General features: G+C 43.4%; 1 protein-coding gene across 1 annotated transcript; it reads left to right on the top strand.

The window, feature by feature from the left end:
• The first annotated feature begins 586 nt into the window (after positions 1-586).
• Positions 587-16,312, top strand: lemd3 (LEM domain containing 3). The gene is made up of 13 exons (XM_086268054.1): positions 587-1,985; positions 2,486-2,520; positions 6,559-6,616; positions 7,002-7,075; positions 7,322-7,401; positions 7,485-7,630; positions 8,393-8,494; positions 8,573-8,675; positions 10,404-10,573; positions 10,738-10,819; positions 12,568-12,673; positions 12,751-12,829; positions 14,478-16,312. Exons 1-13 carry the CDS (start codon positions 656-658, stop codon positions 14,645-14,647), a joined length of 2,535 nt encoding a protein of 844 aa, XP_086124180.1. The 5' UTR covers positions 587-655; the 3' UTR covers positions 14,648-16,312.
• Positions 16,313-16,419: the final 107 nt, after the last annotated feature.

The following is a 16,419-nucleotide window of genomic DNA, read 5'->3' as shown; positions in this document are numbered from 1 at the left end:
CTCTAATCGCTGCAGGACTTCATCCAGTCTCTGAAGATGTTCTCGTTCATTTTTTGGACCATTTACTCCATTCACTGAGTAGTAAAGTGGAATTTGTAAATAAAAAAATAACAACAACAATTGTTTAAAAAACAGAAAACAAACAAACGAGAAAAAAAGTAAATTTATTTGGAAAATATTTTATTCACTGATGCAGATTTTTCAAAGCAAAGCCTGACTGGAATTACTGGAAGAATGACGTAAAGCGGTTCAGTGAGTCTGTGACGTGAAATTACTTTTATTACCTAACAATTTTGATTTAATGTGATTGTTTTCTCTGACTCTTTTTCCTTTTTGTGTGATTTGTATTTATTTATATTTTTCATATTGAAATTGTATGTTTTTCGTTGTTACCGTGCCTTCAGTTGTTAGATGGTTACTTTTGTTTGTTTACACGTTCAATAAAGCTATTTGTTTGAAAAACAGTAATTAGATTTTTAATATGCGCACAGAAAAAGTGAAACAAACTATTATTTGAAAACATCCGCGACGTAATAAAGGGGGTGTCTGCGACATATTTTCGCAGCTTGTTGGTGATTTTGAACACAGCCCAGTTGGTTGCCACTTCACCTCTACGTCATTTCCGTCACAGAACCGTCTTCGAGGTCTTTTCAAGATGGCGTCAACACAGTTAACGGATGAGGAGCTTTTTTTGGAATTAAAACGCTTTGGTTTCACTCCAGGGCCCGTTACTGAAAACACTCGTCCGGTGTACCTGAAGAAACTCAAGAAGCTTCGCGAGGAGCAACAGCAGCGAGGACTAAGACCTGGTAAAACCCGTACTATCGGTGCCATTAACAGTACCACTGGCGGCGGTAGCACAGTGGCATCTAGGCCAGTCAGCCATGACGTCACGCACCTGAATACAAGCAGGAGACCGGGCCGGAAGTCCTCCCTCCTCGGCTTCAGCTCCGACGAGTCTGATGCTGAAACCCCACTAAAGAGGAAAGGCCTCGGTCCCAGTGGCAGAGCGAACAGAAGCTCCAGTTCTCAACAGCAGCCTAAGATTAGGCCTGCCTCACCGCCGAGTGTGGCTATCAAGAGTCGGTACGACCACAGTGCGACACCAAGCAGCAATTTTTCCCTGGGTCAGAACGGAGAGAGACGTGTCTCACTGGGCTGGGGAGTCGGTGACAGACCCAGTCCCGATGCGGGACTACGGCGTTACGACGACTCAGGGGACGAGGACAATTATGAGGAGGATATGGAAAAGAAATCTCGCTCTTTAAATGGTCGCGGGGCGTCTCGCCTGAATGCTAGCAAATTAGCTGGAGATTACTCAGACTCGGACGAGGAGGAAGTTAGTGGGCTTGGCGTCGGCGACCCAGAATGCGACAGATTGGAGCCTCGACGAAACCACCCCAGTGTGGCGTTATCTTCCGACGTTACTGATCGAGGGTCTGCGACCGATGGGCAGAACACAGAAGCTACGCCTCGTCGTTTTCTAAGCATGGGGGGGAGTCGAGGTGAGGATGAAGAGGAAGATGATTTAAGGAGAAGGGACTATAGCCGCTTGGGAGACTCGCGGAGTCACACACTTCCAAGGAAACCCATCTACAGGTCACTTACCGAAAACCACAAAGGCAACACCGGTAAAAACAGTCCGGCCACCGGGGAGGACGGAGCATCCAGAAGCAACAGCACCGAGCTGAGACCGCGCTTCTCCACCTACAGCGGTCTGTCGCAGACGTACGGGCGCAACCACTCTACTCACACCCCTGCTCCCAACCATTCCTACGGCCACGCAGCGCTCAAGAGAAACGTGTCTGCTCCCGAAGATGAGCTTCTCCAGCAGTTCAAAAGGGAAGAGCTAGCTTCCTCAGGTAGTTTTAGCGCTCACTACCTGTCCATGTTCCTGCTCACAGCGGCGTGTCTCTTCTTTGTGCTGCTGGGCCTCATGTACCTCAGGATGAGGGGTTCAGGAGCCATGGAGGTGGATAACGTCAGTGAGTATCTGGGCGAACTGCCTATTTGGAGTGTTAACGTTTAGGGACTGTAATGCATGCAGTTGTTTTATTGCCTGGTAATGTATTCAAGTGTTTATTCTTTGTGTATTTTGAGTGGATGTTCCTGCTGAACAAACACCAAAGTTGGAGAGATTCCCAAATACAAACAGATCCAAAGATGAGCATTTTTAGACTGGCAGGAATCTGTACAGTCAGTCTGCCCAAGCACAGAACAGCAGTCGGACGGGGACGGCGCTCCAAATTCACTTCCACTGATTTCTGAGTTGTTTTTTGTGCCCCTACAGATAAAAGGATTATGTGACTATCAAAAGAATCACGTTACACTTAAAATGATGCACAGTGTGCAAAAGCTACGAATGCACACACTAACAGTTTTATATTTAACAGAAAAAGTAATTTATGGATGTTTTTCTCAATCCGTGTACTTTGGAAACTTTTATGAGAATTGTCCTGACTGTCTGTCTCTTCTTCATTTTCAGTTAATAGCCCTCCCCCAGAGTTTGACACACCTAATGTAAGTAAATACTTTCTTCAGGCTCCCCCTACTCTTTAAGTTAAGAGGTTTTCAAATGTACAGCACAGAAAATATGATTAGATTAACAGTGTGTACCATTTCAGTAACTTGCAATGCTGATTTATTTATTTTTTTGGTGTATTTGTCACACGTTTCAGATCATCAACTGAATTGTGACATTAGATATCAGATAATCCAAGTTGGTACAAGATGATAAATGAGGATTTGATCTGAACACAGGTATACAGATCTAATGGGCCATATGTTGAAAAGTAATTGCCTTCTTGTTTAATCATTAATTAACTACAACTTAAAGAAACGTATGAACAGGTAAGAAACAAAGACTCTGACCTCCATCAGTCTGAAGAGGGTTACAAAGCCAGGCTTTGGGAGCAAACTGTGGTGAAGGCTATTATCCACAACTGAAGAAAACTTGAACCAGTGATGAAACTCCCCAGGAGTGGACGGCCTACCGAGAGAAACGGAGAGTTATCAGATAGTCTCACTTGCCTCAGTACAGGACAGTGTTTATGATTCAACAATAATTCAGTTTTATTCGTATGGCACCAGTCACAAGAGCAGTTACTGAAGGTGCTCTGTATTGTAAGGTAGAGACTCTACCGTATACAGAGACAACCCCAACAACCCCCCGTGACCAAGCACACAGTGGAAAGTAAAAACAACATTTAACAGGAAGAACCTCTGGCACAACCAGGGGAGGGTGACAGACTGTGGAAAAGAGCAAACGATGATAGATAAATAATGATTACATACAGAGAGGTGTGTAAGCACAGTGAGCGAACAAGAAACACTCAATGCATCATGGGAAGCCCACAGTAACCTAGGCCTATTGCACTGTAACTAAGGGAGGGTTCAGGGTGACCGGATCCATCCCTGACCAGATGCTTTATCCAAGGGGAAAGTTTGAAGCCTAATCTTAAAGGTAGCGAGGATGTCTGTGCCAAACTGGAGGTGGCCCTGAAAGCTGAAGGCGCTGCCTCCCATTCTACTTTTAAATATGAACCATAAGTAAGCCTGCAGTCCGAGAGTGAAGTGCTCTGTTGAGATGATATTGTTATGAGGTCTTAAACCCTGTATGTGAGGAGAAAGATTTTCAGTTAGGTTCTGGAATGAACTTGGAGCCATGAAGCCAGTGTGAGAGATGATCATCAATGCCCTCGTCCCTGACAGCACTCTGGCTGCAGCGTTTTGGATCAACCGAAGGCTTTCAGGGGAGTTTTTAGGGCAGCTGAACAATAATGTATCACAGTAATCCAGTGTGGAGGTAATAAGCGCACGAGCCAGTTTTTAGCATTATTCGGAGATGGGATGTTTCTAATTTTAGAAATATTGCACAAATGCAAGAAAGGAGTCCTGCATATTTGTTTACTTTGCACATTGAATCCTCATCAACAACAACTCCAAGGTTTTATTAGAGTCGGTGTAAAGTATGTGGTTGGACATCATGTTTGTAAGCTTTTCAGGGCCGAGTACAATAACGCCAGTTTTGAATGAATTTAGAAGCAAGAAATTAGAGGCCACCCAGGTCTTTGTCTTTAAGACAACCTGTCGTCGTATTTCATGGATTGATAAAGCTGGGTGTCATCTGAATATGAAAACATAGCTATATGTTTTCATAATATTAATAATACAACCTAGCCAAGGTTGGCGTCCCATTCTGATGGACATGTATGCAGAGGGGATTGTTACTGCTGTTTGAAATATGGGCACTCGGGGAAAGTCTTTGCTTTCAGTTGTGACTTCTTCCCTTCCTATAGCAACACTTATGTCATGATATTGCCTGAGTGCTGCCACCTATTGTTCACAAGAATACTGCAGCGGCTTCTTGCGCCCTAACAGCAGGAAAATCAGCGGCGGTGAGCAATGCGAACGCTACAGTGGGTTTACTGGTGCCCTGAGGGAAGCATCAATAAGACAGAGATGGGGTGAAAATGCCGTCCACGAGAGCTCGAAGCTAAAACCACTGCTTACCAAAAAGATCGAGGCCGTAAAAACAATGAACAGATTTGGTGGCTACATGAAAAACAAGTCTGCAGAAGTCCTGTAGAGTGATAGCAACGACTCATTGGCAGTTATCACACATGCTCGATTGCACTTCTTGCTGCAAATCATGGCGTCACCAATTATTAGGCTTAGTGGGCAGTTTTACATATTACATAGAACCACACTGACAGCCAATCAGAAGACACACCTTCTCATTTAATGTTGTCTTTATTTTTGCTGCTTTCTTCATTGTAGATACAAACTGAAGACATCAAATATATGAAACAAGATGGAATTATGTAGCAAAGAGAAAGTTGATAAATAACTCTAAATGTGTTTTATATTTTAGACTCCTCAAAGTTGCACGCCGTCCACAGTTTGTTAGCGTTGCAGACAACCTCATAAAGCTCATCGGAGAATACCAGCATGTGCAAAGGAAGAATCTCAAGCATGTTTTGAGTTGTTTTACACTTCTTTGTTAGCTACATACATACACATGAAGATAAAGAAAAAGCATTAAATGAGAAGGCGTGTCCAAGCGTGTGACAGTGTAGGTTGGATAGCTTTTTAAAAACACGATGTCATCATCTGAAAATGACATTTTCAGTTTCCTCAGTTTATCTTTGTTCATATAAGATCTGAAACATTTAAGCACAACAAACATGCAAAAATAAACACATCAGTTTGGTGGCCAACATGTTTTCACAGCACTGCGCCAGCAGTGTTCCTAAAGTTCTGACAGATGTTGACTCGCTGTCATTAGCAAAGTGGGGTATCTGCACTTCCCAGCTTAAACAAAACAACACCGTGGAAAAGTGCTACTTCAATGCTTTTTATTTTAGAATATCTCAACCTACGTAGTGTTTTGCCTAAAGCTTACCAAGCTGCAACAAACAGCAGATAAAAAAGCTCATGAAGAGCGATTTCTGTCAGAGGCCTGTGTCCAACTATTAAACTGCAGGTCAGATAACCTGCCTGACACCTGATGACATGGCACCATGACCATGAATCTACTGTTTATTCAGATAATGCTTCAAATAAGAACTACCCACAGTGGATTAAAGATGGCTGCTGAGTGGAGGTAGAAAAACGCATGTAAATTTGGTGCTAATACTTTCTGGCACCAACAAGTACGCTCGTGGCTCAAAACAAGCACCATTTCTGAAGATACACATAGTAAAATAATCCTATTTGTCCTCAGACACATCTAGACGCTGCTTGGGGTCAGTCGGCTCTCTGAAACGATTCCTCTGCCTCCTCAGCTGGGCCTCGTCACGGAGTTTTGACTCAGAAGTATTATGATTCTGATCATTTATTCTTACTTCTCCATGTTTATATCTGTGTATAAAAACAAAGCTGACACTGTGAGACTTGATCAGAGGTGTGAGCATCACAGCAGAGGCCTTTGTGTCAGAGTAACTGAGGATCAAACAGATTTTGATGGTAAACTGGTCTGTGGGTACACTGAGACGTGCCGTCGGGTGAACGATCCACGCTCTGTGTTTACGTCTTTGTGTCCTGCTCTCGTTTGGTGATTGTTGAAATATTTTTATGAACTTTGACCTGAGATTCTGGCAAATTTTATACTTGAAAATCATTCAGGATTCAATGAATCAATAACGCTTTATTCAAACTAAAATCCATTTGAATTGGGAAACTGATTTAAAAAACAAACCCACGTCTAGTCTCAGCTCCCACTGCCACACTGCCCACCGGAAACATGAACGTGACCTCCATGAAATTCTTCCTGCTGCCCAGAGTCGTTCTTCCTTTTTATTGTCCAGAAACGTCTCTGCTCATTGGGATGATGTCGACTCTTTTCACAACGTGTTTTTTAAGAACTTAAATCCCCAACATGTTTGTTGTGTTTGTGTTTGACCGAAAGATTCAGAGTGGCGTGCTGCTTTTTGGCCACGCCCTCTGCGTGTAATGGCCTTTTTCTCTGCAGAGATTTTGTCAGTAAAATGAATAAATATGCAGATCAGTGCAGTTTTGTTGGTACTTTCTAATATAATCGGGCGTTTCTTTTTACAGAAGGATGTGATCCAAAAGCTGCTGCTCAGTCTTCATGACCACTTGGCCTTTGTTGCTGGTAATGATTTTAATTTTTATTAACTGTATATGGAAACGGTTATTTCACAGTATCAGATTTATGACAGCACAGTTACCACATCAGCTAATGTGAACACAAGATTTTAACATATTTGCTCCATTTTTACATCGTTTAACTTCCTTTGAAATTTGATTTAATAGTAAATTTTCAGACACACACAGAGTACAGAGAATGATCATTATGGGACATTATGTGGTGATTCTAACAGGCTGTATTATTGTCCTTACAGAAACATATAGCACAAACAGATGTCTGTGACATTTGTGTGGTCTGTCCGCTCATATCAGCTCGTTGTTGTGTGTGTGCTGATCTGGGGAAGTTGGATTAAAGCGAGATTATCATCAGTTTAATCTTGTGATTACAGGCCAGCATGACTGTGGAGACCCAAATCATCCAAACCGGAGTGTGTCCATAGATGAGGCCTCGCTGTATTTACTGGTACATCCACACAACAACACATTCAATAGGAAACGTCAGCAGTTCCATCTTTTATCACACAGTTAAATCAAAGTGTGGCAGCAGTCTGATTGCTGTCCATGTGGAGTAACCAGGTTAATGCAGCTTACTCGTATGTGCTTGCACATGTGAGTCTTCATGTATAAACATCATAGCACCTGGCTCTTTAAGTGAATCAGCAGAAATTGCTTAAAATAAATGAGAATCATGTCTCTTCTTTCTGTGCAGGCTCAAAATAAATCGTTTAAAGGCTTAATTAATGACTCTCTGGACTGGATCATCCAAAAAGGCCAGGAATTTGGCATTAGGTAATGTTCAGCCTCTTTGAAGAGTTCCTCGCTGCCTCCGTGAGAGCGACACGTGCACTCACTTTCTGTGCCGGTGTTTGCAGGCTGGTGGGAGCGGTGCCGGATGAGCCGGTGACTAAGGTGTCTGAGATCGCTCGGCTGGAGTCCACTCATCCCAAGATGTCCTTCACGTGCCGTTTCCGCCGAGCCTTCTTCACCATCATAAACAGAGTCCTCCTCATTGCAGTCGGTGAATAAACCACGTTACACAAACTGTAAACATGGAGTTTATAATGAGGACTGTGCAGGTGGGTGCTGTCCCTCACGAGATGATTCAGAAAGCCTTCCCCTCATGGTAGCGGGGGCAGTTTCTGCATCTGGTTTGTGAATGAGGGGCGAGCACCTGACGGGAGTCATTTTTAGAAGGAATTATCAAACATGTCTTTGCAGTGTGTCGTGATTTAGACACAGCTTCTTTTTTTAATGGGATCTATTTTTTAGTCATTTGTAAAGGAACACACATTTTGTCTTTCGACTGATGTTTGGAAATCAGTCAAACCCCATCCAGGTGTGAGATCCATGTGGTGTTAATGCCATCATTTGATGGTCTGCTGCAGTAGCTGCTGTTGGCAACTAAAGTGTGGTCTGCTACAAAGACACTAAAATGGGGCCAAATTGTTATTAAAGCAAAACCCACCAAGTTTCTGGTCACACAGGTGATGATTGTTTCATGCATTTTTCTCAATAAATGATATAAAAACTTTGACACTAAACAGAAAGATCAAATAGTTTGTAGGTGAGCAGGAGCGACATTCTGTTGTCAGCTGATTGATAAGAAATGGTTCCTTAAAACAAGGATAAACGAATATTATGACTAAATATACCCTGAATACGTTCTTGTCAGCAGCACCAGCTTCAGTGATTCATCCATCAGAGTTTAGATTGATACAGATGTGGAGGCAGTGTTTAGCTGGTCTGTTTGAACCTGTGAATGCTGTGTTTGTCTGCACAGCGGCAGCTTGTGTGTGGAGCGTGGTGTGCTACGTGAAGTATCGCTGGAGGAGAGACGAGGCGGAGACGAGACAAATGTACGACATGGTGGAGAGGATCATCGGTAAGGACCGCACCGTATTCACTTGGATGTCAGACAGGAAGTGTTTGCTTATGAGTTTGGTACCTTCTTCCTATCCAGATGTGATGAAGACTCATGGTGAGGCTTGCCAAGAGAACCAGGACCTACAGCCCTACCTGCCCATCCCGCATGTCAGAGACTCGCTGGTTCAGCCGCAGGACCGGTAAGTCCCATCTTTAGTGTTAGACCTCAAAGCAGTTTCCTCGGGTAATCAGATTACTGATTTATTTATTTAGTTATTTTTTAATTTCTTTGGTTGAGGTGGGTCTGAACTTTTTGTACGTTATAAGATTTAACTTTACATCGTTGGTCTTTGAGGAAATTTCACATTTCTGTCCAGACGTCAGAGCTGGATTGAAACTCAACTCTCCATTTGTGAAAGGTATCAATAAGTAGAATTACTGTGTAACTAGTATGTAACTCATTTTGCGATATAATTTGAAGCACGTGCGGTAACGATATATAACGATATGTATCGCGATATATTCTTCTGTATAACGTATTTTCCACACTTAAAATCCTTTAATGTTCTCAAAAATCGAGAGTGGGCCTTATGTATGAATTCTGGTTGTGCTTACTGACCTCGGACCGATTTTGGCAGAAATCTGTTAAAAATGTTTTAGTACAGCTTTGATAAGCCGCACAGCTTGATGGATCGTCAGAGCATTACGGCTGCCGTAGGGAGGAGCTTCATGGAGTAATCTGGGTCCAAAACTCCGTCAGCTTCAGGTCCCAAAGTCAAACGAACACTGCAGCATCACTGAGAGTTTAAAAACTGTCTAAATTCTTTCATCTTTAATAAAACGATCAGCGTTGCTGCTTTACCAGGTGTAACAATTAAGTTTAACATCCAGGCATCCATGAAAACAGAAGTTATTAAATTTAACGGAGTTAGAAGTTAACAGGAAGTTAGCTCGCTAGTTTCCACCTAAACATTTCATACCATGTTCTGACTGAGAGATTTCTGAAACTAATTAAATCGTACAGCTCTGCTGCCACTTCCAACATAAATAACCAGTGTGTGAATGTGAGAGTGAATGCATAGTGGCATTGTAAAGCGCTTTGGGTGCCATTATAAATGAAGACAGAAACTAAACAGCAGTGACGTTTGCAGGTTACTGAAGTTGGACTAGCTGGTATATAATGATGTGCTACGTGATTGCTAGCGACACAGCTATGTTAGCATAACAAACACAGTGAAGCTGGAGGATGAACTTTTTTTCCACTCGATAAAAGTTAACGTGAGGGATTCTGGTGGTCAGGGACAAATGCAGTCGCATAGCAGGATGCTGTACACGGGCCAAACTTCAGTCAGGAGAACAACTGAGATTATTCATCCACAATACGAGGTTAGTTATTAATATACTGCAACAACATGGGAACAGAGCAGCTGCAGAGGATTCAGCATTAATGAATCAATGTTACGGAAGAGGAGGAAGTACAGTTTTTGGCTTTCCCCATATTCCAAAAGTGCTTCATCTCTTTGCTGTGACTGTCGCCCGCCATCATTTGCAGATGATAATGGTTGTAGCTGCTGCGATTCTTTCGACCAAAACAGGCGCAGCTTGATGACATCATCAACATGCGCTATCGCGATAGAGCGGTGTAGTCAAAATCTGTCGCTGGCCAAATGTATATCGTTTATATCGCCCACCCCTATGTGTAACCTTTGGAAGGTATTTTTCTGACGTGCATTATTGTTATTTCTTCATTTAATCTGGGGTGGAATAGGGGGTTATTTGTTGGATTTAATTATAGATTTTAATTGTTTCTAGGTATTTGGTACATTTCCATGAGTCTGTATCCCACATCATGGACGGGATATTGTATAAGAGAAATTCCGGGTTGTGCCCAGTTGGGGTACTGATGATTTGGGGATTTTGTTTTGCAGGAGGAAAATGAAAAAGATTTGGGAGCGAGCCGTGAGTTTTCTTTCAGCGAATGAATCAAGGATTCGAACAGAGACTCAGAGGATTGGTGGAGCAGACTTCCTGGTTTGGAGGTGGATCCAGCCTTCTCTTAATTGTGACAAGGGCTCCTCCAAAGTCTGGCAAGGAAAAGGTAACGCACTAAAGAGCGTCTAGTTGATCAGATGGCGTTTCAGGCCACTTGTTTGTCTAAATGCTGATGGACCTAATGGCACGTTAACCAGTCTGTAAACTTTATGGAGATGTTCTTACTGCGATCACCTGCCCGTTAACAGTTTGATCATGTTGCTGTTTCAGCGTTTCCGTTGGACCGGAGGAATTCACCTCCCAACAGCCTGACCCCATGTCTGAAAATCAGGAACATGTTTGATCCAGTCATGTAAGTTCTTTCTTCTACATGTTTGATGATCTGTTAGGATCACATACATCACTAAAGATGTCCCAGGGTAGAGGACTAGAACGTTTTCAAGACTAAGTACGTTATAAATGGAAAAGATGAACATGTGTTGTTTCTGAAAGTATGGACCGACCCTGTAATCAGCAGCTCAGGCTGGTGGTAGTGACACGGTGTGGGGCTGATGTTATCGCCACACGTTGGGCCTCTTGGTACCAGCTGAGCATCGTTTCAAAGCCATCAGCTGCTTCAGTCTTGTTGCTGACATGGATACGACTCCGTGTCACAGAGCTCATTGTACTCTAATGTTCTGTCACTAGATCAGTCTTATGGAGCACCGTTGGGATGTGATGGAGACTTTTTGGAAAACAATTGTTGATGGATTGTAATATTAGGATATTAATGTTACCATAACCATTTAATGGATGGAGAACGGTGCTCATTCACTGCATTGTCCAGTTTGGTGGAGGTGGGCTGTTTTTAAGCAGTCGGCCTTGCCCCCTTATTTCCAGTCAAAGGAACTCTTTGTGCTTCAGCACACCAAGACATTTTGGACAGGTTCGTGCTCCCAGTTTGGGGATGGGCCCTTCTTGTTCCAACATGACGGCACCCAAGGACACAAAACAAGTCATTAAAAACATGGACGAGTGAGTTTGTTGTGGAAGAACTGGAGTCCTGACCCCAACCCAAGAGAACAGCTTTGGGATGAAGCAGAGGGGGAACTGCACACCATGCTGTAACGCCCCCAGTCCCCAAAGCCGGCACCACAGACACGCAACTCTGCTGTTGGTGTTTGTTTAATTTACCGTTTCTTGACGGAGCAGCTTTTCAGTCGCTCGTCGTTTTCTCCGTGCCCGTCGCTACTCTCTCTCCCAGGCCCCGCCGTCCTACTGGGATTAGATGACTGCTGTCAGCTGGGACAGCCAACCTTCCCCCGGCACCCCACCCTCAACCCTCTGCTTCACAGGCATTCTCATCCAACACCAGTGTCTGACTGCACACATGTTCTTCTGGATGGTCAAATATTCCCATGAGCACACACCTAAACCTTGTGGAAAGCCTTGCCAGAAGAGTTGAAGCAGTTAAAGCTGCAAACAGTGAGTCTGCATATCCAGGCGTCCATATCTACAAACAGGCTGTTGTGAGACTCGACCAGTTCACCAGGCTGTCAGTCTCCCTCCTACAGATGGACTCGTCTGCACCTGAGATGAGCCCGATGATGGGCTGGTGACTAAAGGTGCAGCTGTTGGTGAACAGGGAGGAGAAAGTGTAAATAGTCCTGGGGGAACTGGTGTCGATGCACTGAGAGTGAGGCATGCCTGCCTAGTCTGTCCGACAGGAAGTGATCCAGCTGCAGGTGGAAGCTGGGACGATTTTATAAAAAGCAGAACTAAAGTTCCCAAAAGTTCCCAGACAACTTTCTGCAGAGTCCAGATGTTGGAGGGGAAATGCAGTCCCGTGTTAAGAGCATCGTCTGCTGACCTGTTGGCTCCGTGTTATTTGTTCCTGCTAAAGGTTGAAGCAACAATTTCCTTGCACATTTAGCAAAGTCCTGTCCAGCAGCTCTGCTTTGGGTGGAAAGTTGTTGGAAGCTGGTGTTTTATATCATTTTAAGAACTACACGTTTGTTATCGCCCTTCTGTCCTGATGGAACAGAGGTGACAAACGATTGATGCTTCTGTCCTCAGTGTTTACAGACGTGACTTTCTGCTCTTGTTACCTGATGTTTTCAGGGAGGTGGGGGAGAACTGGGACCTAGCCATTCGTGAGGCCATCTTGGAGAAATGCAGCGATAATGATGGCATTGTCCATATAGCTGTGGACAAGACCTCACGAGAGGTACGTTGTGCCTGCCCACAGTTTGGCTTTAATGCTGTTAGCTGCACGTGTCACTCCCGCCTCCTTTATCTTCACAGGGCTGCGTCTATGTCAAGTGTCTCTCTGCAGAGTACTCAGGGAAAGCCTTCAAGGCGCTTCATGGCTCCTGGTTTGATGGTAAATCACACATGATATGTTATTCACAATAAAACATGAAATATAGCGAATGTCTGAGAAAATATACAGTTTTAAGAAAAAATGATCATATTGAATTTGATGGAAGCAAATAGATACCGTAGGTAAATCTCCCAAAACTCTCCTAATGAAAGTGGACTGTAAGTGCAGCTGGAGCTGCTGCCAGAGTCCACGCCAGTATTGATGCTGCTGAACAGGAGCCAGGATTACAGCTGCTTTTCAAAGTTTTGATCATCTCCATGATGCTACTCCCGTGCTGCAGTTAAAGGAACCACTGAGATGTTTGGATCAAGTTCAGTGACGTGCTGTGAAATACAATCATGTTCAGCTCACATTTGCTCCTCATTGAGTTCACACAGAGTCTAAAGCAGCGTCCAAATAACCTGATTGATTTCCTCTGATAGATGCGAGATTATCTCCCCCTTAGAACAGTTCTGCTCACAGCTCAGGTGCTGCTGTCGAACATGTTCAGTTTAACCAAAAACATGGAAGAATTTTATACGAATGACTGGAAAAAATAGTTTTCTATGTCAAACCCTCACGTAAGGTTTTATAATGCACAGCCATCATTACTCATGTGATACATGAAGAGCACAGAAAGGGAACATGTTTGTCAACCCTGTGATTAACATCAGTTTCTACTGTAAATGAGAGCAAACAGGACACGTTGTGCTTCAACACTGAGGAGCCTCTGATATTCACTCTGGGCTTTAGCAGGATTTCCCTACAAAATGATATAAGCCATGTAAGTAAGGATGGTCTGTAACAAGGGGAACAGCGATCCAAGGATGGAACTCATTCAAGACTTTGAACATTAAACTAAAATATGTGTTGAATATTAAAGGTAGGGCTATGAAACGGAAAAGAGAGAATTTAATTTGGGGGATTTTTAACATCGATATCAGTAACTGAACTTCAACAAAGACTGGCTACATGTTGGGCTAAAAACAGAAGTTATTAGTGTGAGATGGTTTTGTCACGGAGGCCCAAACACACCAGCATACTATCAATAAAATCGGTCTGGTGTCACGCATAAGAAAGTTAAAGTGTGACTCCAGAGTCGGCCTGTAAGTAAGAATTGAATAAAATAAAATGGCAGCTGCTTGGATGCCTGTCAGAGGGAACTGCGTCTGATCCAAGTCAAGAAGTGTTTTTGTGCCTAAAACCAAAATTTAAAACTGATTCGAGCGCCAGACTGAAAAACCACTGCTGGAGGATCCGTCAGAGGCTCCAAAACATCAAGTCTAATAAATAATCACATTTAAAGCAATAATCTGTACTCTTTGAAACACTGTCTACAAATCACTGTGGTTTATGTCAGCAGTACCAATTTAACAAAAATATCAACAGACATGATTTAGATGCTCGAAGGACAAAAACCCGTCCTTCAGGCGTTTCACGTGATAGTTTCCAGCTTTCTGAGTGACGATGCACGTGGCCGACAGTGAAGTAAATGCAACCTGTAGGTGAACCCTCGTATGCTACGCATCTGCTAGAGGTCCAGTTTGCCACAAACATTGAAAGAATCAGCTTTATGGGAATACATGTTGCTCATATTCATGATTTATGACCCTGTGATGGGTTGGCTCATGTATGGAGGAGCACTGCAGTGATTGCTTCTGTTTCACAGGTAAGCTGGTGACGGTGAAGTATCTACGCTTGGACCGCTATCACCAGCGCTTTCCACAGGCACAGGGCTGCAGCACGCCGCTCAAGGCCTCTGGCCTCGCCACAAGTGTCACGAACACTACAGCCCACCTGCAGCATCACCGCTCAGCCAGCTCCCCGGGCTTCTCGTGAGGGCGGCTCGTGTTTGAACCTCCTACCGTGTGCTCCTCCCACATCACAGCACCAGTCTGATGTTGCTGCTTTATAACAGGAAAGCCTTCAGTGTGTCACAGCAGAGCGTTTTCATTTGTTTCAGTTTACTTTTCTGAAAACAGGAAATTTGCAAGAGAAGATGTTCAGCAGTGTTTGTTTTTTTCTTAATACTCTTTATATTAGAAACGTCACAGATTTTAGAAGTAAGCAAAGCTCTTGTGGATGTTTAAGGTTTTTGCAGAGACTCCAGTCTTCTATTATTCGTAGTATAAAGTCCTGCTATAATGGAATACGTTTGGCCATGTACGGCTGCATGTGGCAGAGCGTGCCTCGACATAAACTTTCAGTACAACAGTGTATTTAACCTGTTTAGTACCATTTAGTAAAGACAGGCTTCTAGGTTGTGCTGTAAATATGTGAAGCACGAGCTTTACGACATCTTTGTACTCAAAGTAAACCTTCGGCGCACATTTTTCACGCCGCGCTCGGCAGTACAAGGATGCACGAGGTTTAGCTGGAAGAGCGGAGCGTCGGTCGCGTCGTGGTCGCGTCGTGGTCGCTGCGTTTGGTTTTTCAGCCACTCTTTGGGCTCGATTTGGGGGACAGCAGCCCGCGGGGCGCCCCAGTACTCTGCTGTTATAGCAAAGTGTTTAACATTCACCTGGAGCTCTCGTCTCTTGTTATAGTCCTTTATATACCCGAATCTTTTTGTTTCTCTTGTTTGTTTCCCCTCTTACGTGTTGGGTCGTTAATGCGCCAGCGTGTGGTCTTTACATGCTGGCCTACAGAACTGATCGTGTTTCCTCACCTGTCAGCCTCTTGTACTGATACAACCACTGGTTTGTCTCTAAAGCACTATCACGTTTTTTACAGGTTAGAATACTAATGTCCAAATATTCCAGAGACTGTAAGGAGGCCAAGGATTCCAGGTGGTCTGAACAATGAGCGTTTTCCTTTTTGCAGTGTGAAGTTGAACAGATGGCGCAAACTTAAAATGCTCAACGGCTGCTGCAGCAGTTTGCAGTAGACGACCCAACGGTGCCTTAAACCTTTCCCCTTTCTTTTCATTGTTTTGAACTGGTGATGCATTACTGGATAATGTAACGGGCTTAACAAATGGAGAAACTGTTTAAAGTGTGAGTAACGCCAGTTCTGCGTGACATCTTGAGATTTGGTGTTTTGTAGCAGTTTCTTTTGATATGAAACCAAAAGCTTGTATTTATTTAATTTTTGACAACCGAGCTGATATATTCTTATGTCGCTGGACCGGTTAAATATCTTTTCCTCCATCAGGGATGACCTTATATTGTCAGGACGTGTACAACATAAATAAAGACTTTTCAGAAATCAGCCAGTTGTTAGTGCATCAGTGTAATCTATTTTTGTACGTGTCCGCCACAGTGATTACAGGGGCTGCATGTCAGTGTTTCATGTGATGGCTCCTCTGCTTAAACGCATACACCTGATGTTTTATGTAAACCCTGTGTATTGATATAACTCAAATATGCCATTATATGCAGTTTGATTTCTCTTGTATGGGTGTGGTTCGACTTTGGGATTTGCAAATAATTTCAGACATTTTAATGCGATTTGTAAATTGTACAAACTGCTCATATTAAAGGTTTATTAGTTTTTATATTTGTACACGTGTGTGTGTTTTCTGCCGTTTGTACGCGAGACGGAAAGAGTTTATACATTTTATTTTAATTCAAAGCTGCCGCTTTAACAACTCCGGAAAAACCGGGAATACC

Source organism: Aulonocara sp. 'chitande type north' Nkhata Bay, linkage group LG17 (assembly GCF_057382095.1).
Source record: "Aulonocara sp. 'chitande type north' Nkhata Bay isolate Kocher_YH1m ecotype deep benthic linkage group LG17, A_spYH_male_GT1.1, whole genome shotgun sequence".
Taxonomy (NCBI): domain Eukaryota; kingdom Metazoa; phylum Chordata; class Actinopteri; order Cichliformes; family Cichlidae; genus Aulonocara; species Aulonocara sp. 'chitande type north' Nkhata Bay.
This window is presented reverse-complemented; position numbering and strand designations above follow the sequence as displayed.

Excerpts from the sequence above, each read along its gene's own strand:
- lemd3 (XM_086268054.1), top strand. The coding sequence starts at position 656 with ATGGCGTCAACACAGTTAACGGATGAGGAGCTTTTTTTGGAATTAAAA. Across the intron at positions 6,617-7,001 it reads CCACTTGGCCTTTGTTGCTG|GCCAGCATGACTGTGGAGAC; the intron begins GTAATGATTTTA and ends TTGTGATTACAG. Across the intron at positions 10,820-12,567 it reads AACATGTTTGATCCAGTCAT|GGAGGTGGGGGAGAACTGGG; the intron begins GTAAGTTCTTTC and ends TGATGTTTTCAG.